The sequence below is a fragment of the Molossus molossus genome, unplaced genomic scaffold (genome assembly GCF_014108415.1).
Source record: "Molossus molossus isolate mMolMol1 unplaced genomic scaffold, mMolMol1.p scaffold_m16_p_17, whole genome shotgun sequence".
In the NCBI taxonomy this organism is placed as follows: Eukaryota; Metazoa; Chordata; class Mammalia; order Chiroptera; family Molossidae; genus Molossus; species Molossus molossus.
The window spans coordinates 27,309,790-27,332,878 of NW_023425352.1; the positions used below are offsets into that span (position 1 = coordinate 27,309,790).

The 23,089-nt window shown below is 38.3% G+C and overlaps 1 protein-coding gene and 1 long non-coding RNA gene across 2 annotated transcripts in view; one reads left to right on the forward strand and one right to left on the reverse strand.

The window, feature by feature from the left end:
* BLNK (B cell linker) overlaps window positions 1-17,061 on the forward strand; it is a 76,977-nt gene extending 59,916 nt beyond the window's left edge. The window contains exons 10-17 of the mRNA XM_036264937.1: window positions 1,111-1,138; window positions 1,917-1,959; window positions 4,369-4,453; window positions 5,178-5,209; window positions 8,223-8,299; window positions 9,372-9,455; window positions 11,334-11,489; window positions 16,745-17,061. Coding sequence (XP_036120830.1) covers window positions 1,111-1,138; window positions 1,917-1,959; window positions 4,369-4,453; window positions 5,178-5,209; window positions 8,223-8,299; window positions 9,372-9,455; window positions 11,334-11,489; window positions 16,745-16,864 — 625 coding nt within the window. The 3' untranslated portion in view covers window positions 16,865-17,061. The remainder of the gene's footprint in view (window positions 1-1,110; window positions 1,139-1,916; window positions 1,960-4,368; window positions 4,454-5,177; window positions 5,210-8,222; window positions 8,300-9,371; window positions 9,456-11,333; window positions 11,490-16,744) is intronic.
* LOC118632153 overlaps window positions 1-23,089 on the reverse strand; it is a 47,124-nt gene that overhangs the window by 4,453 nt on the left and 19,582 nt on the right. The window contains exons 6-7 of the long non-coding RNA XR_004959973.1: window positions 5,201-5,349; window positions 5,042-5,107 (exon numbers count right to left, since the gene is read on the reverse strand). This is a non-coding gene — a long non-coding RNA (uncharacterized LOC118632153). The remainder of the gene's footprint in view (window positions 1-5,041; window positions 5,108-5,200; window positions 5,350-23,089) is intronic.

The following is a 23,089-nucleotide window of genomic DNA, read 5'->3' on the forward strand; positions in this document are numbered from 1 at the left end:
AGGGTTGTACCGTGCTAGTAAGTAGTACAGTGACCTCACAATTTTATATCGGCTCAACAGCAGTTGTAAAAGCCCATTTAAATGTGTCTCCGCTGGCCTGCACTCTGCCTCTGTGTAAAGCAAAGGAATTCTTAATTTCAGGGGTGTTTAGTAACCACTCTGCATATTTCCCGCTTGGCTCAGCTTTATCACTTTGGGCAAGTTACTGAATCTCTTTGAGCCTCGTGTCCTAATCTCTAAAATGTAGTAACTATCCATTTAAAAGGGTTACTGTGAAGTTTAAATAACGTGTGAAGAGACTAACCCAGTGCCAGCCAGGCATCCGAGAGGCACTTAGGAAGTGTTGGTATCCTTCCCCCATACTCCTAGCAGTCAGCCAAAAACAAAGCAAGAGAGACAGAGACAGAGACAGACAGACAGTATTTAAGAAAACAGAAGAGAAGCATTAAACCTTAGCAATATTAGATTCCAGTCTCCACTGGAAGTAAGACAAACCAGAGCGTTAGCTTAGGCATGCACCTTCAGGACCACAGATCACAGTGATTTTCAAACTTGTGATGGCCTTGGATTTCTCTGTTCAGAAGCCTAGTAGAAAACAGTCACCTAGAGGCAGGCGGAAGTCGGTGTCTGGAGGTGCCAGCCACGACCTCACCTGCATGGCCACCCTCACATCTCCAGTCGCCATCTCCAGGCAGAAGCCCGGTGCTGTTGAAGGAGGGAAGGGCTCTGTGTACACAGTGAAAATACTGATTCTGGTCCTCACTTTACAGGTGAGAGAACCAAAGCTCCGACTGGCCTCACAGCGACAGGAGGCCTGGGCCACAGAGTAATTAGTAACAACTGGAACAAGAGCTCAGTTATGCCGACTCCCTGGCAACTGGGCCTCCTGTTTATCCCCAATTTCCCCTTTGCCACCTGCCAGGGGACCCTGTCTGAGATACGGGGTCACGTCTCCACCCTGCTTCCTCCCTCTCCGCCCTTCCAGGACAGCCTTCCTACACACTGGGTCACCTTCATTGCTCTCATTTAAATTTGAGAAGAAAGTGATACGCAGATGGCTGCACTTTATCTTTTTGTGTTTTGACAAAGCCGATCTTTTTTATCCCCCAGGAAAAAGCCAGCGGCTTCACAGAAGATGGTAAGTTACTGCTGCAGTTAAACGCACTTCACATTTGCCACAATGTTCATTCTTGTCCCCTTACCTAAAGCTGACCGGGCTTCCAGCCAAGGTGAACACAGCAAGCTTAGCAACTGGAGGTGTTGCCTGGACAGTTCAAGAAAAACTGGGACTCCTCAGTGAGCCTGGGAAAATGCTGCCTGGGAGGAGTTCATGCTCATAAGAGCCTGGAGGCTTCAGGCTCTGCCTCCTGTGACATCCGCCTTCCTCGGGGGTCCCCTGTGTCCACTTCCCGACCTTCTGGCTGCGGACCAGACAGTTGCGTGTCGGGCACACGTAGGCCTGGCTAAACTCAGATTCTGGCCAGAACAAAGGGAACCTGGACTATTCAAGGAAGCCCGCCTTGACCTGGTATCCACTCTGGAGGCTGACATTGCCGATCACCCAGCAAACCCTGAGACGGTGGGGCCTGAGACGAAAGCCAAATTCCAGATGCCCAGGGTGCAAGCGCGACTGCCCTGCAGCTGGGGGCGGGGGTGGTGTCCGTCAGCACTACTGACAGAGCAGGGAGGTTCCCAGCACCAAGACCACAGTGCCCCTCCCACGAGACACTCCAGTCATCACTTCATGCAAGGTCAGCCTGGAGACGACTGCACGTTTTTAATCGTTGTTCTTGGGAAAGAGTGGCTAGGCACCAGGAAATGTTCTCCCCAAATACTCATTCTAGTAATAGTGCTTTGACTTGTATTTCCACATTGCACTGTATTGAATATCTTTGCTTTTTTTTTTTCTTAAATAGACTCCATTTGCCTCTCAACAGAACGCCTCAAGTGTTTGTGAAGGTAAATCTATATTATTTTAAAGGAGGAGCGTGTCCTCTAACAGTTATTTTAATTAAGGGTTTGTCTATAAGTGTCTTTCTAAATTCTTTCATTATTCATAAGGTAATTGTCAATATGCAACTCTATTTTCTAAATAAAATGGCCTTCCATTGCCATGAGCAGCGAGTAGCAAGGCCGGTCAGGACCTAGGCTTGCCTGGACAGCGTCTTTGGGGTGGGTTCCAGTCTGCACACCCCAGACCCGTCTGTTTGCAGACAATATGCCTTGCCGGAAGCAGCATATGGCCTTCCATTGGCGTGAAGATGAATTCAGAGCCACTCATGTATCTTAGGCTAATTGTTTAGTTAAGGAATAAAACTTTTTTTTTTGGTATGTGCCCCTAGCGGGACTCTCTGGTCCACAGGCTGACGTTCCAACTGCTAAGCCAAACCAGCCAGGGCAAGGAATAAAACTTTTAAAAACCTATTTATTTGAACCATTTCTTTTGCTAATTTTTCAAAATAATGTTTTCAGAGTTCGAATGTCTCAGTACATCTTCAAATGCTTTCCTTCCTTTGTTTTATCATAACCCTAAAACCTTACATATACTTTTTATTAGAATGTTCCATTTAAAAAATATTTATATTTGAAAAATCCTAGGGGGAAAACAGAAAGAAGTAGGATTCATCCATAATCTCCACACTTAAAATACTATATAAAGTTAAATGTCTGTGCCGAGCCTAATTCCACACTTGAAGAACCTAATGTTAAAGCTTAGGGAGTGTTCTTCTTACCATTTCCTGAGTTAATTGGGGCAGATCTACATAAAGAGTTCTGGTTTCTCTGATGATGGATGGTGGACATTTTCTGAATGTCCATTACAATTCCCTTGCCTGCTGTAATTGGTCCAATCATTAATTTCTTTAATAGTTTTTTTTTTACCTTTATTGATTTTTTAGAGAGAGAGGAAGTGAGAGGGAGAGAGAGAGAGAAATGTCGATGAGAGAGAACATCGATAGGTCGCCTCCTGCATGCCCCCCCCACCAGGGATCTAGCCCACAACCTGGGCATGAGCCCTAACTGGGAATCGAACCGGTGACCTCTTGGTGCATGGGTCGATGCTCAACCACTGATCCACACCGGCCAGACTCCTCAATAGGTTTTTACATGAGCTCCCACATCTTCTTCACCCCAGGGCTATTTCTGAGTATCGCTCCCTTTCTGCTGTCTTACTTCTGTCTGCCTTTTCTTTGGTGCTTTTACCTTGCTGTCCTCAGCAAGGGCTCATGGCATGTTCTGTGCAGCCCAGTGCAGGAGCTTGGTGCCATCTCCTTTGTGACTCATTTCAAGAGCATGGCAATGGCCATCCAAACCCGAATGGGGGGCAGCCTCTCCTCACTGGGGAAGGACGCCTCCAGGATGGGGCCAAGCTGGTGTGGTCAAAGGTAATCGGCTGTGAGGACCTAACGTGTTCATTGTTTCTCTTTCTAAAACTACCAAGCCGTTGGGTTGTGAACAAAACATGTCCCACGGCAGCTCAAACCTGAAGCATGATCTTCACATGTTCCAGGCTTCTGGGTGTCAGTGCAATGCACAAAACCCTGACGTCTATCTTATCATTTATTTGAATCTTTGAGTTCTTACTACTTTTATTTCTTGTGGTTCCTGTAACAGAAGATCAATAATTCTCAAGCTTTTTTCCATGCAGGAGACATACCAGGGCATACCCAGATTTTAACACAACCTAGACCAAATCTGAGGGAGGATAAAGCATGAAATGATTCAGCTGTAAAGTTCATAATGGGCTTCAACATAAACTTCTTACATTTCAGGTTCTTCCCATTTCCCTGTGTACTAGTTATAACTCCTGATCTTCTCCCACCCTCAGGAAAACACGGCGAAATGCAAGAGAGATGAATTGTTATGGAGCTACCCTTGAATTTGCTCAATTAGTTTTTCAAAGAGAGTAGATCATTCACAAAATGTCATATTTCACCACTTATCAGTAAGAAGTTTCTTATAGTCATATCTTATGACTAAGGAAGGGACACCCATGATACAGTAACACCTGTGTGAAGGCCACATAGAAAGCAGGAGGTGGGTAGCTAGAATTTGCTCATCCCTGGCTCCTGCACTCCCGCACTTAAAGGTCCAGATCCCACGGGTTCTGTCCCAGGTTCCTTGCCAGGAGATGAAAGCAGAGGCAGTAGAGCATGCCTGTAACACTGAGGGGTGGGGGTCCTGGCCCTAAGAGCACAGACACATCACCAGAGCGACAGGTGCACAGGCAACATCTGGTGAAAGATGCGTTCATAGGAAGACATCTGAGCTAACCCAGATGTCTCGTTGCTTCTCAGTTGACATTGCTGGGTTTTGGCACGGGCACTGGCACTTCACTCCGATTCTAATATGAGAATGTTCTTGATACAGAAAAACCGATACCTGCTGAACGCCACCGAGGGTCTAGTCACAGGCAAGAAGCTGTGCAGTCACCAGTGCTTCCTCCTGCCCAGAAGTAAGAAGCCTTTCCTTCAAAACAGGGTCCCTCTGGCTGCCGCAGGCGTGCTCGCCTGCGTGTTACACCACACGTTACACCACGGGCTTGTGCTTGGTGAAGATCTGACATTTCACTGCTTTGCTATTAAATTGCAAAGCGTGTTCAGTTTTTTTATTTTCTTTATTTTTAAATCCTCACCCAAGGATATTTATCCATTGACTTTTTCAGATAGAGTGGGAGGGAGGGAAGGAGAGAAAGAGAGGGAAACATCAATGTGAGAGAGATACATCGACCAGCTACCTCCCGCACGACCCTGACCAGGGCCGGGGATAGAACTGAGGTACGTGCCCTTGACCGGGAATCGAACCAGCAACTCTTCGGTCTGCGGGCCGGTGCTCTAACCGCTGAGCCAAACCCGCCAGGGTGAGCGTGTTCAGTTTTTAAGTAGGTAACAACTTTAAAAGAACTGCTCAGAATCTCAGAGACCTAATATTCGGGTTAACTACCGGACTTAACTAAAATGTAACACCTTAGTCAAGGCTCCTCCTTTTCCAAAAGCAAAGGGGACAATTTTTCTTATCTTGAAGGTTTTGTTGCCTCTCCTACCTTTCGATCTGGTTCACTGGCCATTCCTCTCGATTCCTTGGTGATGCGTGTGTGTTCGAGTCTTCACTGTAAACAGAAAGTCAAACTTATTCATCTGTGCTTTGCCCTTTAATTAATCTGAAATTCTTCCTTTCAGGCAAGTCCATCAAAAACCCGTACCTCTGCCAAGTAAGTACTATGAAGTCCTGAAGAGTAATATCAGGTTAAAGCCGGGCCTTCCTGTCTGAGTCACCTGGGCTCGAACACAACACTGTTACTCCCAGCTGGGGACTTGATCCTCTCTAGCTTGTTTCATCTGCAAAATGGGGCTGGGAATATTTTCCATAGAGTGGTTATGGACAGTACATAGATTTGAGATACATTTCATTTTTCAATTTTAGTATTGATTGAATATTTTACTGGCCATACTCCTCATATTTTATTTTATTTTTTACAAAATTAATACAACTGTTTTCGAAAGATTAAGTAAAACAACTTGAAGACAGTACCTGGTATAGTGTTTGGTTCATAGAAAGTCCTCAATAAATGATAGCTATTTAAATTAGACCTAAAATACATTTTAATGATCATAAAATAGATCTACAAAAGGTACCCTAAAGAGATTTGGAAACTATCTGGATAATTTTCCCAAAGCAAACATTACATCACCCTAAAAATATATAAATCAGAGAAGTTAGGCTTGCAGAACGTAAGTGTTCGAACCTTGACTGCTTTCTAGTTAATGTAGGAAAAAAAAAACAAAAAAACCCTACTTTACATGGGTAATTTGGAAAATAGTCCGAAATAATCAAGATTCAATAAATTTAAATACAGAGAATAATTGTTATATGCAAAAAAATCTATGTATTTATACATAAATCAGATTTTTAGGTTTTAATTTCATTTTTCATTCATCTTAAATAAATAAAACATACTAAATACAAATTTCTTTTAAAATTCTGAACACAAAGTGAATATGGTTGAGTTATAGGAATTTTACACTTCACTGCGTAAAGCTTTATTCGACTTTTTATTGTTTTCAACTCAAAGTCATTCTTTCAATTGATAAGTAGTTATTGACCATCTGCCATGTGCCAGGTACTGTTCTAGACACAGGAACTAACAGCAGTGAATGAAACAGAGTCTCTGCCGTTATGGAGCTTCTATTCTACTGGAGGAGACAGGAAAAATAAACTAGATAGATTACGTAACATCAAGTAAACGCTAATGTGCTGTAAAGAAGAACAAAGCGAGGTAGCAGAGGATGGTGCGCAGAGTAAGGGCGGCGAGGAGAGCAGGTGTTTCAATGGGGCAGTTGGGGAGGGCCTCCTCTGTACATGGGTCTAGCAGCTCCTCCCACAGAGGGCTGATGTGAGGACAAAATGAGCTAAGATGTGGACACCAGAACAGGACTGGCACATATTTATAGCTCAGAATATGTCAGCCTAGAACTCCTCCAACTGCTAAAACTGTAGAAACCACCATCTTGCACTGTGTATCTTGGGAGAGCCTGACCACCCACCATCTTCCGCTGCTGTCCACACGCCTAGAACACGCCCTTCCTTCACGCTCAGCCTTGCTGGGCCCTCACTGTTCCCGCCCGTTACATCGAACACCCTGCTGTCTCCTTGAACTTCCAGGACTGTGTCTAAATTCGTTTCTCTTGCAGATTTTGCCCTTTAATAAAGGACAAATCTGGTTGCTCTGGTCACCTTTGACCTCTTCACTTGCTTTCTTCAAATACATCCCAGCTATTTTTTCAAAATATATCTGGAATCCCACGACTCTCACTCCTACTATTTTTTTTTTGAAACAGGGGAGAGCGCGAGCAAGCCACCATCATCTCCTGCCTGGGCTGGCAGAGCACTGAACTGGCCTCCTCTCTTTGCTCTTGCCTCTTCTATTGCCAGTCCTGCAGCCAGAGTGACCTTGCTAAAAGACAGATCACATTACTGCTCTGTTCAAAACCCTCTAACAGCTACCCATACCTTGCTTGTTAAAGCTCAAGTCATGTCAAGGGGTCCACTGTCCTACAAATCTTGTTCCTTCATTACCTCCTGTGTGACTTTAGCCCCCATTGTCTCTCCTCTCCTCACTGCTCTCTGGGCACAGTGCCCCTCTCTAGTCCTCAAATATGCCAGACCTTGCACTCACTGCTCCTTCTCCCTGAAACATCCTTTCCTCGGATAGCACATGCCTCCTCCCTCTCCATCTGCAGGTCGTACCCAAGTGTCACTTCAGTGAGACCTTCCTTCCCTGACCAGTGTATTTAAACATACTACTGTACAAGGCTATTTCCAACCCCCTTCCCTGCTTATTTTTCATAGCTCTTATAACTCTATAATATAACTATATATATATATATATATATATATATATATATATATATATTTACTTAAGTCTTTATTGTCTACCTCACTCTATTAAAATTTAAGCTCCAGAGGGCAGGACATTTTGTTCATTGACTTGTATATTCCCAATGCCTTGATTCATGGCAGGCACATAGTCATGAATGAATGAATGAATGAATGAATGAACAAACGAACAAACAAATGAACTTAGCTAAGTATTTTCTCTATTTCATGTATCTTCACTCTTAAACTGAATTTATGCCTTAAGGCAGCAATTCTCAAACATTTTGGCTTTGGGACCATTTAACACTCTTAAAATCAGACCCATAAAAACATTAGTTTATATATTTTTATTGATATTGAATGCATTAATTTAAAAAGACATTTAAAACATATTTAATAATCCATTAAAATATTAAACTTTTTGCATGTTAACATGAATAACATTTTTATGAAAAATAACTATATCTTCCAAACAAAAACAATTAGTGGGAAGTGGCATTGTTTTACAGTTTTTAAATCTTTCTAATGCCTGGAATAACAGACAACTGTATTCTCTTATCTGCCTCTACATTCAATCTGTTGCCATATGTTTTTCTGGTTGAAGCATATGAAGAAAACTGGGCTTCACAGAGCTATGTAATTGGAAAAGACATGGCAAACCCCTTGAAAGGATCTTGTGGATTCCCCGCATCCTCAGACCATGCTTTGGGACTCATTGGATGTTTCAGTGTATGTGTGGCTTTTAATTGTGTGTGTCCCCTGCAGCACCGACCATAGTGTTGAGGTATGGGCATAGTAACTGCTCAAAAAGAATGAAGATACATTGATTTTTTTCAAATCCCTTTCAGGATTTCCAGAAGGGGGCAGCCCAACTGTGGATGGCCCATTACCCAGCTTTTCATCTAATTCCAATGTATCAGAACAGGTATGAAATGAACTCTTACTGTTACCAGTAAACTGCAGGAAAGGGCATATCTTCTTATAAGAGACAGTTGGAGTGAAGCTTGAGACAGACTATATTTTAAGTTGGTCTGTGAGTTGTCATTTTCTGATGGGTACAGAATACATCTTTTTTCAGTTATTAAGACCTTTCTCCATTTGTTCCAATTTGTATCCTAGATGCCCTAAATAACAATTTGTGGTTCTTCAAAACTAGAAAAGAAGTATGTTGCTTTTTATTGTTCTTTCCCTCACATAGCTTCTGTTAACACTATGTAATTTTGCCCTGGCCGGTTTGGCTCAGTGGTTGGAGCATCAGCCTGCAGTCCAGAGAGACCTGGGTTCAGTTCCCGCTAAGGGCGTGTACCTCGATTGCAGTTTGTCCCCGGCCCTGGTTGGTCGTGTGGGTGGCAGCCACTCGATGAGTCCCTTTCATGTTGATGGGGTTTTTTTCTCTCTCTCTCTTCCTCCCACACTATCTGGAAAAAAAAAAAAAAAAAAGGAAAAATGTCCTCAGGTAAGGATAAAAAAAATGTAATTTTCTCAAAATAGATCTGTGGAGGCATACCATCTATAAAGAGAGAAAGGATTCTCTGTGTCCTTGGGCAAGTGTCTCTAGGCTTTCTCAAATGTAAAATAGGGATGACAGCATGTTTCCTCCTTGCCTTCAAAGTAGTTACAAGAATCAAATATGATAACATTTGTGAAAACACTCTTCTGGAAGTTACAAAGCACTCCACAAAGCAAAAACAATGAGATCACAGTGGAAAGGGGGGTTATAACTTATTTAGGAGAAAGGAATGAATGGTTCAGGAATCTAGCAGGATTTAGTTCTTAATGTCCAGTTACTAAGGTTAGCAGCTAAGGCCAAATGGGGGAAAAGGCAATTACACAACCCTGTGATTGATCAAAAGAAGCATAAACTCATGACAAATTACTGGTCTACATGTAGTTAGGCCTGCCTTGGTAATGCAAAGTGGGATGCTGTTCTTCATGCACAGAAGGGACAGCGTCACTGAAGCACCATCTCATGCTTAACAATTCCCTCTACTTCACAGGAAGCTGATGTTCACTGTAAGCCATGGTATGCTGGTTCCTGTGATCGAAAGTCTGCTGAGGAGGCATTATACAGATCGAACAAGGTTTGGCCATTTTTAAACCTCATATCCTTCCCTCAGCCTATAACAGGCACAGCTGTCATCCTAATATTATGCTAATTAAATAACTGCAACAATTATGGATGCAGGGATCTTTCTTCTTTACTTAAGAGGAACTGCCATCCCCTCCTCTCTTTCAAGCATCTCCTTCTTTGTTCCTCCATCTCATCTCTACTTGTCCTTTCATGATCCATAGGTCCCTCTGCTCTCCAAACAGTGGGAGAGAAGGCTCCAGGGGGAGATCTCTGGAGGGCTTGGTGCTACATGAGATCCATCCAGGAGTGCAAAGTAACAGGCTATTTGTTTTTTTTAATCCTCACCCGAGGATATTTTTACATTTATCTTCAGACAGAGTGGGAGGGAGAGAAAAAGAGAGAGAGAAACATCAATGTGAGAGAGACACATCGATTGGTTGCCACCACACAACCCCAACCGGGGCCAGGGACGAACCGCAACCAAGGTACATGCCCTTGGCCGAAATCAAACCCAGGACTCTTTGGTCCGTAGGCCAATGCTCTAACTGCTGAGCCAAACTGGCCAGGGCATAACAGGCTATTTTGGATCATTGCATGGGATTAAAGATTGAGGTCAAGAAGGCACAAAGTCAGGAAAGAGACTTTTTGGAGCATCAAAGCCCAATCATGTAGGGACACTAGGGACAGTTTGGACAATCCAAGATTTAAGTACCAGTTTTCCCTTTCTTCCTCTTTTCCCCTTCCATTCTTTTCATTTGCACCTTTTGTCAGAATATGTCATATTTCATGCTTTTATTTATTTATTTATTTATTTATTTATTTATTTATTTAATTTATTTATTTTTGTTAATCCTCACCCAAGGTTATTTTTCCATTGTTTTGTTTGTTTGTTTGTTTTAAGATAGAGTGAAAGGGAGGGAGGTGGGGAGAGAGAAAAACATTGATGTGACAGACACATTGATTGGTTGCTTCTCACACAACCCTGACCAGGTCCAGGGATTGAACCTACAACCCAGGTACATGCCCTTGACCAGTAATCAAACCTATGACCCTTTGGGCCAAGGGCTAATGCTCTAACCTCTAAGCCAAACCAGTCAGGGCATGTACTTCTTTTTTTAAATCTCCCCTTATCCCTCTCTGTCTTGGTGGTTTCTATGCCCTCCTTCAGAGATTTATTTAAATCTTCATTTGAGGCTACTGTCCCTTAGGCATCTTGTGATTTCTTCATTTCTGAGACAGGTTTGCCTTTCTGTTTATTATTTTTGCAGAGTTTGATCTACGGTTGTTGCATTTTCTTCCTGCGTTTGTCCATAATTTTTGAATTTGTGATTCTAGAATATTTTATAAAACATTTAACTAAATTTGGAATGTAGTGTTACTGTTTTTAACTGCTTCAATATAAGTTTAGGGGGAAGAGAATTTTCATCAGCTGAAATATTTGTATCCCCAATTTATACTTTCTTCTTACAAGTACTTTTGAATAAAATTTGTTTCATAACTTTTTTTTATTCAAAAGCAACTTGTGGACATGGTTCCTAGTTCCAGAATGCCCTGTAGGTTTGATCTTAATGTGTCCCTTCACACATTTCAAATCCTATAAACCAAATGTCTTATTTGGTGCATCAAAAAGTGCATTGATCTCACTCAGGATTTTCTATAAGTATATATAAACATATGTAAATATAAAATATAAGTTTATATTTTATATAAGTATGTAGTTTACTGAAGTATTTTCTTGGAAAATAATAAAACAAACATCAATAATAAATATCATATAGCTAAATAGTTACATTTTGATTATAATATAGGTATTTTTAATAAACTGATTTCTAACCTGTAGAAATATAAGTAATACTAACCATAATTATGCTTTTCATTTAATAAATAGGATGGATCATTTCTCATTCGGAAAAGCTCTGGCCATGATTCCAAACAGCCATATACATTAGTTGTATTTTTTAATAAGCGAGTATATAACATCCCTGTGCGATTTATTGAAGCAACAAAACAGTATGCTTTGGGCAGAAAAAAAAATGGTGAAGAGGTCAGTAATTTCTCTTTTATTCCAACTCTATAACTATGTATTGAACACAATGGCATCATACTGTATTAAATGCTAGAGATGAGGAAAGAGAATACAAGAAGACTTGGTCCAAGGCTTACACAAGTTATAAATAGATAAAGTACTATGTTTGGGCAGATATCTTACGAGAGAACAAAAAAGAGGAAAGACTGGTATGATGTAAAGGCTACATAGATCTTAGTCCTTTTACCCTATTACTTAGTGGCATCAATCTGAGTCAGTACTTTAGTCCAGGGGTACATAAAAATCAAGATTGAAAAATCAACTAGAATTAATGTTGTAAAAATCAAGGCCAGTGTCCAGAGCTCCTAAGTCAGTGGTTCTCAACCTTCCTAATGCCGTGACCCTTTAATACAGTTTTTCATGTTGTGGTGACCCCCAACCATAAAATTATTTTTGTTACTACTTCATTACTGTAATTTTGCTACTGTTATGAATTGCCATCGGAAATATGTGTTTTCCGATGGTCTTAGGCGACCCCTGTGAAAGGGTTGTTCAACCCCCAAAGGGGTTGCGACCCACAGGTTGAGAACCGCTGTCCTAAGTCAAGAACTAGGATCTCAACTCAAATACCAAGGTGGATGACCAGGGAAGGATCAGAAAAGATGCAATAACCTGAGTTGAAGCATTCTACCCTTGGGCCAGAATGAGCTTTTGGGCCTGCAGCAAGAATAAAGCATTACAGTAGGCTTGAATATTAACCAAACATGAATTTCAACTCCTCTTTAATCTGGACCAAACTCAGTGCTTACCATAACTCTGTTTAGCCAGCTTGTTCTTATAAGTGAGCCCTGAAACATGGGCTGGCGTAACCCATGAATGGTCAGAAAGCGAGTGATGTTTATTCTGGTCTTGAATGATGGGTTGAATTTGGATAGAATGAAAGTTGGAATGGATGAGAAAAAAAGTGGAAAGAACAATCTAAGCAGAGAAAATAGAATTTTATAACTTCAAAAATGTTTATTTTTAGAATTCCTTCAGAAATAACCAAACTCATTCCAAACTCAGCATTTGTTAGATAGTAAATTGTTAGAAAGTGCCATAATTTCTCAAGTGTTTGTCTTCTCCATTAGATGAGGCCAGGGACTAGTCTCTGACGTATTCATCTCTTCATTTCTAAAACCAGAGCACGCTGGCTGGCCTCAGTGGATGCTTGATAAGTACTTATTAAATGAATGAATTGATTTGTTGATTGAGTGATTACAGGCAGGAGAATAGCATTTGTAAACTAAACTGATATGGTCATGTCAATTAGCATACTCTTTATTTTGCTTTAAAAAAAATGTGGTAAAAAAACATAATAAAATTGACCATATTAACTACTTTAATAAATATACAGTCTAGCCCTGGCCGGTTTGGCTCAGTGGTTAGAGCGTCGGCCTGCGGTCCGGAGAGACCCGGGTTCGGTTCCCGCTAAGGGCACGTACCTCGGTTGCAGTTTGTCCCCGGCCCTGGTTGGTCGTGCGGGTGGCAGCCACTCGATGTGTCCCTTCACGTCGATGTTTCTCTCTCTCTCTCCCTTCCTCTCTCTCCCTCCCACTCTATCTGTACAAAATAAATAAATAAATAAATAAATAAATATACAGTCTAGTAATGTTAAGTATATTTACAATGTTATGAAACAGATCTTCAGAACTTCTTATCTTGCATATGGGAAACTCTATTCACTGAACAACTCCTTTATCCCACCCCCCACAGTCCCTAACAACCACCATTTTACCTTTTATTTCTATGAATTTGACTACTTTAGATACCTCATATAAATGAGAACATTCAATGTTTATCTTTTGTGACTGCCTTATTTCATGTAGCATAATATCCTCAAGGTTAACCTATGTTGTAGCATGTAACAGGGTTTCTTTCCTTTTGAGGCTACATAGTATTCATTTTACTATATACCACATTCTGTTTATCCATTCATTGTTGATGGACATTTGGGTTACTCCTCTTGGTTATTGTAAATAGTGCTGTCATGAACATGGGTGTGTAAATATCTCTTCAAAACTCTTGCTTTCAATTCTTCTGGACATATATCCAGAAGTGGGATTGCTGGATCATATGGTGGTTCTATTTTTAATTTGGGGGCAAACCTACATGTTGTTTTCCATCGAGATTGCATCATTTTATAATCCTACCAACAGTGTATATGGGAACCAACTTTGCCACATCCTTGCCAACACTTGTTATTTGTTTTTTTGTTTGCTTATGGCAGCTATCCTAATGGGTGATATTTCATTGTGGTTTTGATTTGCACTTCTCTGATGGTTGTGATGTTGAGCATCTTTTCATGTTTGATGGCCATTTGTATATCACCTCTGAAGAAATGTCTATCAAGTCCTTTTCCAATTTTTAAATCAGGTTATTTGATCTTTTGTTGTTGAGTTATAGGAGGTCTTCATTATTCTGGATATAAACCCCTTATCAGGTACACAACTTGCAAATATTTTCCCTCATTCCATAGGTTACCTTATACTCTGTTGATTGTGACCTTTGATGAACAGAAGTTTTTAAGTTTGATGTAGTCCTATTTGTTTATTTTTGTTTTGTTGCCTGTGTTTTTGGTGTCACATCCAAGAAATCATCGCCAAATACAAATCTCATGAAGATTTTTCTCCTATGCTTTCTTCTAGATTTTATAGTTTGGGGTTTTATTTTGCTTTTAATAAAGTCTCAGATAGTTAGAAAATGCAAAACTCCTGCATCTGAAAACACAAACACTAATCGAGATTAAACTTGGGTTTTAATCCTCACCTGAGGATATTTTTCTATTTATCTTTAGATAGAGTGGGAGGAAGGGGGGGGGGAGAGAGAAAGAAACATCAATGTGAAAAAAGACACATCAACTGGTTGCCTCCCACACAACCCCAACCAGGGCTGAGGAAGAACCGCAACCAAGGTATATGACCTTGACTGGAATCAAACCCATGACTCATTGGGCAGCAGGCTGAGACTCTAACCTCTGAGCCAAACTGGCCAGAGCTAACTAAGTGTTATCATTTAACACCAGTTAAACTTTACCAGGTCTGCTTTTCCCTACGCACAAAAACCTTCATTCTCACTGCAAACTTTATCTAACAAATCTTTTTAAATAAATGCTCCTAATAGTAGTAATCAGTGATAGGAGATGGCAATGATCCTAGTAGGACAGAGTGACTTTGGACAGGTGGTTTCATTCTAAATCCTCCCCAGGAGTCCAGTACTTTTATAAAAGGCTTAAGGGTGGGTGAGGGAGCTGTCCCTTTAAAGGTCCTGAAATTCTCTCATTTAAATACTGAGCTCTAAGAGGGGCTCTAGACTTCCTTATTCTGCTAGGAAACTCTGGTAAACAGAGATTCCTCTTGGCCTGAAGAATCTGCATCCCTACCTCAGAATGGATAAATCAGAGCTTACCTCTCTCCCCACATATCCAGCCTATGGTTACCAAAATAAATAGTATATTATTATAAAGGCATCTGGAAGTATTAGCAGAGTCCATTAAAACTCTTAAATTACCTATAATAAAAATATTATTTCTTCCATATACTGAAAATCTGAATGAGAAATAACTTGTTTCATGATGTTAATCATGAGGCTATTTTGAAAAGTCTGTTTGTCTGATTTTGTGTTTGGATGTATGTGGGTAGAAAAAGTAACCAATTGGTTAACTGTTTAACTTTTTATGCAACTGTTTTAGCATTGTGTAGATACAGTATTGAGTAGTTTTATAGCTCTGATCTCTCTTTGCTTTATTTTATTGATCATGAGAATTTCAGTTACCAAACAAGTTGTATGTCCTTGTATGAATATCTTGAAGACAATGAATTAGTCTAGACAGAAAAAATAAAGAGCAGTGAGGGAAAATGAAACTAAGTTATGCTTAATTCTTCATGCAATTAAATAAAAGAATATGTCAAGAGCACTCCCTACTTCAGACATTTCAACTCAACTCCCTTCTTCAAACATTAAATCCCCAAGCAGTGCTCAAAAATATTCAGGGACTAGGAAAGAATGAGATGTTTGTTTGTGCAAGTATAGCAACTCTCTCTTATGTTTCCTGGGTTTAGGACACACTTTCCCCTCCTTGGAATCCACTTCATAAAGGTTGTGCTATTTCATTTCCAGTTCTTTAGTTCATACATTTAACTTCCAACTCCATCAGTTTAACATGCTATGCCAAACAAACAGAATGAATGTCTTTATGAATATCATTGACAATTGAACTAAATGATTGAGGAGAAAGTAAGAAATAAAGACTGAAAATACTCACCTCTCCACCCTGACCTAATATTCAGATACCCAAATATCTAAAAGACAACTGGTATTTCATTTGAAAAAGTCAACCAGTATTCTGAATACTTTATTCAATATATAGATATTTGGAAGCTAGCCAAATAATTAGTAAGGCTTTTTAAATTTTTTATTTAAATAAATTATAAGACAACAAAATCAATTGGTGATCATTGCTAAATTTATGGCACTGTTGCAAAATGATCATCACTTTTTAAAAAGTGAATCTAATTGCATTTATTTGATTATTGTGAGCTTGTAGCTCTTTTGTATAATCAGAGCATTTGATTTCATGGTCTGTTACATTTCTTTTACCTTTCATTTAAAACACTAATAATTTTTTCAGAAAAAAATATAACCTTAAAATCTAGAGTAGAGATATATGGAAAAATAAATGTGTATGGTAAGAGCCCAGCATAAAATTCCATGATCAATTAGGCACTAATTTACCTCTTAACTTACTAGGTGCTAAAGCAAAAATGGAAATATGAGGGTTTATCAAGTTTTCCTTGTTTATTCAAAAAAGAAAACATACATTAATCTAGGAAATAACTCTTTCTCGACACTAAATTCTAAAGTTAATTGATTATATCAGTCATTGTATCTAAGACCGTGCCCTAACAGTAAATAATATAGAGAAATTCACTGTATGACAGTTCTATACTAAAAAAAGACAATATTAACTTACCACATCATAACTCCATGAAGTAATTTCTCTAAGTACTTACACTAATGGAAGCTGCCAGTTGTGTTTTTAGCCTTATTGAATACGAGAAAGGGCAAGGTCTGCCACCTTGAAGGTTATAGTCTTTGTTAAATTCTACATTTTTTGGTAGAATGTCAGCTGGGACCTAATAACTTTGACAACTTAAGAACATGGAAGATGGGGAGTGAAGCTCAAAGTGAACAGAAACGCCAATGTATAATTCATCTATGTTTTCTTGCTCTAGTACTTTGGAAGTGTTGCTGAAATTATCAAGAATCATCAACATAGTCCCCTGGTTCTTATCGACAGTCAGAATAACACAAAGGATTCCACGAGATTGAAATATGCAGTTAAAGTTTCATAGACTTTTTTTTAAAAAAGGAAGTCAACATCATTGCTCTATTTCTACTTTTAAGAAAAAGTCCCCAAGCTTCATATTTTGGTTTATGAATCATCCAGTAATAAAACAGAAGATGGAAGCAACTATTGAGGTGGTCATCCGTTTCCTTATAACAAGCTTACATGGACTTGTTCTATTGCCTGACCTGATGAACTGTTAATATCTGGTAAGGCTGAGTTATGCTATTAATATTCTCCAAATAAATGTTTTTATTTAAAAGAAATGTGCATTTTCAGTCATGTAAGAAAACAACACTCTATTTTCAAAGTAAGACAATAAAAATCTTGGATAAAACAAAGCAGCTGGAAATTTGGGCCACTGCACTGCTCACTTTGCATTAATGTAACTAGGAACCCAATGACAATGCTTTGACAAGCATGTTTTGGTTACAATTTTTACTTGTAGAAAATAAAATATGAATAATGTTCTAAGTACAGATAAGGGGGATGGGGGAGGGTATAATGGTTCCTTTTTGTGAGTGCTCCCAACCGTGAGAGATTTATTATAGATATGAAGTTTTGCCCATAATTTTGTTAGCTTTGCTTATTAAAATAATTATACCCTCTTTGATCTGCATGTCTATTAAATGGACCCTATACTTGATATGAGGCTCAAAGTAAGATGAGAACAAAACTAGACTAAAAGCCTAGGGAAATGTCCCACAGAACAAGGGCAGAAAAGCAGACTGATGAACACTAAGGGACAAAAGATATTCCATTGTGAGCAGCCATATCCAAGGTCTTAACTCATCCCAGAAATGGATTATACTTTAGACAGCATTGAAATGATAAACTAATCAATTAAGGTAAATCTAATAATTAAATGAGGAATGTACTTGATCATTGAATAAGATAGCGATCTGAATTTTGAAAGGCTAAAAGGTAATGATTTCAGAGTAACTCAGATTCACCTGTAAAGATAATTGTTTTTTTTTTAATGCCATATACTATCATGATTACTACTTATGAGTTGAATTGTGTTCCCCAAAAAGGTTATGTTGAAGTCCTGATCCCCAGTACCTCAGAATGTGACTTTACAATGTCTTTACAGATGTATTCAAATTAAGATGAGGTTACTAGGGTGGGCCCTAATCCAATGCGATTGGTGTCTTTATAAAAAAGGAGAATTTTGAGACAAACACAGACATACACAGAGGAAAGACAAAGTGAAGAGATACCAGGAAGGACGCCATGTGAAGCGGGATCAGTGTGATGCATTTATAAGCCTGGGCGTGCTGAAGAGGGCCAGGGAACCACCAGAAGCTAAGAGGCAAGGAAGGATTCTCTGACAGGTTTCAGAGGGAACACGGCCCTGCCAACACCTTGATTTCAGATTTCTAGCCTCCGGAACTAGAAGATAATAAATCTGTTTCGTCACCTCACTTGCAGTATTTTATTATGGTAGCACCAGAAAACTAACATAATCCATATATATTTTTGACAGGTCCAGAGATCCAAAGCTAAGACCCTTGTCCTCTATCATCTTAAACTTCAAAGCATCAAGATAGACATAATTCTACTAAAGACATGAATGACCCTAATAGTAACTCCTCCATTAGCCAAGAAGCAGGATACTACTGCAGTTTTGTGCAAAGGCTTGGGAGGGAATTGCCTCAATCTAAGCTGCATTGCCCTTAGCACACAAATGACCTCTCTACTTTATCCAGTCATCACTTTCAGTACATTTAGATTCTCTTCACGTTTAAATTTACACATCAATATCGATAACTTTACATACATCTTAGTTTTTATACTTTGTAACTTTTATACAGGTGTACATCACAAAATACTATATCAAAAGTTTTTTTTTAATAAAAATCCACATTAAGAGCAAAATTTTGAGAGACAGCAAAGTAGGTAAACTATTTGGTGGGCTAAATTTGGCCCACTGCTTATTTTTTAAAAAATATTAAAACATAGGCACACTTATTCACTAATGTATTGTCTGTGGATGCTTCTGTATTATGACAGAATAGTTATGATAGACTAAATAACCTACAAAAGCCTAAGTTATTTACTATCTGACCCTTTACTGAAAAACCTCATTGATCCCTTAACAAAACCAAAATATTGCATTAAAGAACCATTACATTTGATTCTGTGCTACTGAATGCTTAGTAAGACAAAACGGTAAACTCTTTAAAAATTGAACTTATTTTTAAGTTAATGCCAAATAGCGAGGCCCATATTTCAATAGATTTTTTTTAAATAGGAGAAAAAATTAAACTAATTCCTGACTTAGAAGTTAGATTACAAAAATAAAACTTACTCTTCTAGTTTAAATAAGTAATTCAAACTACTGAATATCATATTTTGTAAAGGCATCTTTAGCTCAGTTTCAGTAGAGAGAAAAGACAGGACAGAGTTTTGTTTTTTTAATTTTCTGTTCTGGCAATAAAGTAGCTCCAAGCAGGTTTGTCTCCTTCAGAATAACCTAACAAAGTCAGGAAAAGTGCTAAAATAAAGTATCTGGGGGCATGAAGTGTTTTTTAAAAGGCTTTTAAAACTCTAAGGCAAAAAATGGGTCTCAACATTAGATACTTTTTTACCGGTTTGGCTGTTCTGAAATGTGTTTTAAATTTATTGAGGTGACATTGGTTCACAGTATCACACAGGTTACAAGTGTACAACTCAACAAAACATCATCTACACACTGCATCGTGTACACATTGCGCAAAGTCTCTGTCCCCATTTATCACCCCCCTTCCCACCTCTACCTACCCCCATTCCCCTCTATCACCACACTGTCTGCCTCTATGTGGTATATATATGTTTAGGATTTTGTTTTTTGCTTCATCCTTCACCTTCTTTCATCCAGCCCAACCACCCTCTCCTCTGACAGCTGTGAGTCTGTTCCATGTAACCATGCCTTTTTCTGTTTTGTTTATCAGTTTATATTGGTCATTAGATTCCACATGTACGTGAGACCATATGGTATTTGAAATGTATTTTATAGTGCTGCAAACATTGGCGAGATAGTTCTTTTTCTTCTCTATTCACAGAAGGTGATGCATAAAAGATCCATTAACAACAGAGCATTTTAGTGCTGTTAGGTTACTGAAGGGCATAGCCTCTATTGGTGTCCTTCCCAGTATAACCACAGTAAAATTATGTGTTAACCTTCTCAAACAAAAATGTTAAATTTCAACTGTGATTTGGGCAGAATCCCACACTTTATTTTGCATAGTCCACTAGAATTTAAAAAACAAACTTTAAAATCTAAATATTTCCCAATAGAATAAAATTCCCATTCGATTTTAGCACAGCAGAAAAATTGTGTAAACGCAAACTTAAATTTAATTGAAAATGTTCATTACAGAAATTAACAATGCTTACCATTCTTTAAACACCATATACATTATTAATATATACTGTATATTTCCAATCAACTCCATTCTTAGGCTCAATTTAAGAAACACAATTTTAACAGGTTTTATACAAAAAATACTTCACTAAGAAAGTAGACAAACTGCACAAAAACAGTACATGTATAATGTGCATAGCAAGATTAGCTTGAAGCATCTATGTATGGCTTTCTTTAAAATAAAACTATTTGGGGAATGGGCCCATTTGGGACCTACTGTTACAGTTGGATATGTAAACTGTTTCACATATTTTAGGCACTTGCTAACAATAGTGTTCAATCCCTGAAAAATGAATTTACCCAAAAAAAAATTCTACATCTGAAATAAAAACCAAGAAAATAACATGGGTAAAGTCTTATATATTCCTTTTAAATTAAACAACCAGTTTTATTAGTGCATGCACAGAACTAAATCAAAAAAATAAAATAAACTTTTTGTCAAAAAATTTCTGTGCAAAATTTACACAACTGAAGATTACAAAAATATGTACAGTTTAAATTCTTTTTTATATACAGAAAAGAAGCCCTGAAGTTTTCATTCAATCAATGAAAATGTCATAATACTTGTAGTAACATGTAACAAAAAATTATATAGTATGTAATTTTGCAATAAAAGAATTCCGTTATCCAATTATCCAACAAAACTTGATCCAAACTTACGTAGTGAAAAGTTTAAACTAATGATTCTGTCACTACCATGTAAATATCCATTTTAAAACTCTACCTCTGTTGAGCATGTCCCTTAGGAATCTGTCCCGAAGTTTTATGCACCACCACTGAATCCATTACTAATGCTTATTTTCAACTGCCAACAATCCGTAAATAATCTGCTTTGGGTTATGTCATACAAAAAATTGTTAACAAAAGTGGTTTGTCCCAATGTGGAGATGTTTAGACACTAACAGTAATTAAACAAAGACAAAAACATGATTCACTTTGCTAATCTTGCTTCAAAATATTGTTTCTGTAGAATTTTTAGTTTTTGAGAAAAGCCATTCCCTTAAAAATGTTTCTAATGTTCCACTCTTTTTAAATAGATGACAACCAAGAAAACTTGGCAATTTGGCTTATGGGGGACAAACTATTTAAATCAAATACACAATAATTCTATGTAAGGAAATCATTAATCAGCCAACAGAAGTATTCAAGTTCTTTAATTGGACTTCATCCTAGACCAAGAGAGTTTAATTCTTCTTTCAAAGCTGCCCATCTGCTGCAATGTTTGAGATAACTATTTAGAAACTCACCCTGCAAGGGTGTTACAATCTCTGACATGAAACACAGCTTATGAGAAAAAAAAAAAAAAAACTTACTGGTCAAAAACTCTTTTTGAGCATTACGAATTTTAACTGTAGTGAATTAAATGTACTCTCAAAAGAATCTATATCCTTCAAAAGAATAGCAGATGTAGAGTTAAGTTCTTTACCTAAGCTCCCTCAGTATAGCCTCACAAATAATGTGAAACTCCTTCAATTCCATGGTGAAAGAGCTATCCAACTTCAGAGGAACTATACTTAAGATTCATAAGGCTGGTGGAAGAAGAGAGGGAATGGATGGGACTGTCAGCCATTACCAAGTCATTGAAGAACTGGGAAAACATTTTCATCAAAATTTTCTTTAGCCTTAACTTCCTAAGAACACATTTTTAAAAATCAAATCAAAGTATCATCTGTGCTGTAATGAATTTCTTTCAAAATTTATATGTGCAGTGATAGCATTTTCAAACATCACACATAAAACTTTTTCTCCTCTATGGCATAGAGCCAATTTTTAAATGTGTAATTTCAGGTTAAATACTGAAATAGAAAATGTTCACATTAAGGTAATTAAATCCACTGTTTTCTTCTAAGATAATTTTACTTTTTTTCCCTTGGTAATTACTGTAAATTATTCTAACATATTCCAATCACGAGTAGCTTCCATTAAATGTCTCTGCCCATGACCAGCCCAAGCATCCTGATTGTCAAATACTCTACCACAAAACCAACAGTTAAATTTAGTCTTCAGAACATTTTCAGAGGTAGTTTTCACAATTTGATAATTGTTTTTGCTTGTCTTTTTGAGTGTTAGTTTAAGTACAAATCTTTCTTTCACAGAACTAATAGGTTTAAATGTTTTATGCCTCTTGGAAAAATCACGATCAATTGTTTTAGAAGGATTACAACAAACAGGTTTCAGTAAAGCATTGATAGTTCTTTTTGACAATGAAACCTTAAGTACACGTCCATTAAATTTGGAAATCGTTTTCATTACATTTACTACTTCTGGTGCATCTGCATCCGGATGATTCAACACTACAACTGGTTGATTTCTCCTGGGACATTTGACAAGCTGTTTGGAACTAAAGGGGAAAAGTCGCAAAGTTCTGACTGAATCTTTTGAAAGCCTAGGTCTGCTAAATCCAAATGATTCGTGGATATCTTCAGGTTTAACCTTTTCTTTACACTTTCTATGTAATGTTGCTTTTTTTCTTGGAGGTTCTTGGTAACTATCCCTACACTTTCGTTTACAGTTTCTGTTTCTAGATACACTGGCAGTTTCACAATCTGTACTTCTTACATGAGTTTTTATTCTTGAAAAATTTTTTTTGGAAGTCTTTTTTCTATTAAAGCTTCTCTCAATTGTACAATTTGTTTTACACCTCAATACCCTGGCCTCTGAACGGTCAGTGGTACGTATTGGTGCCTCAGAAGATTCTGGGCATGTTGCAGTAGAAGTTACCACAATTTCATTTGCTGGCATCATATCATCTAGTAAGAAGGGTAAGGCATCTCTAGAAGATTCTGGCTCTTTCTGCTCTCCTCCTGCAGTCTGATTAGATGATAC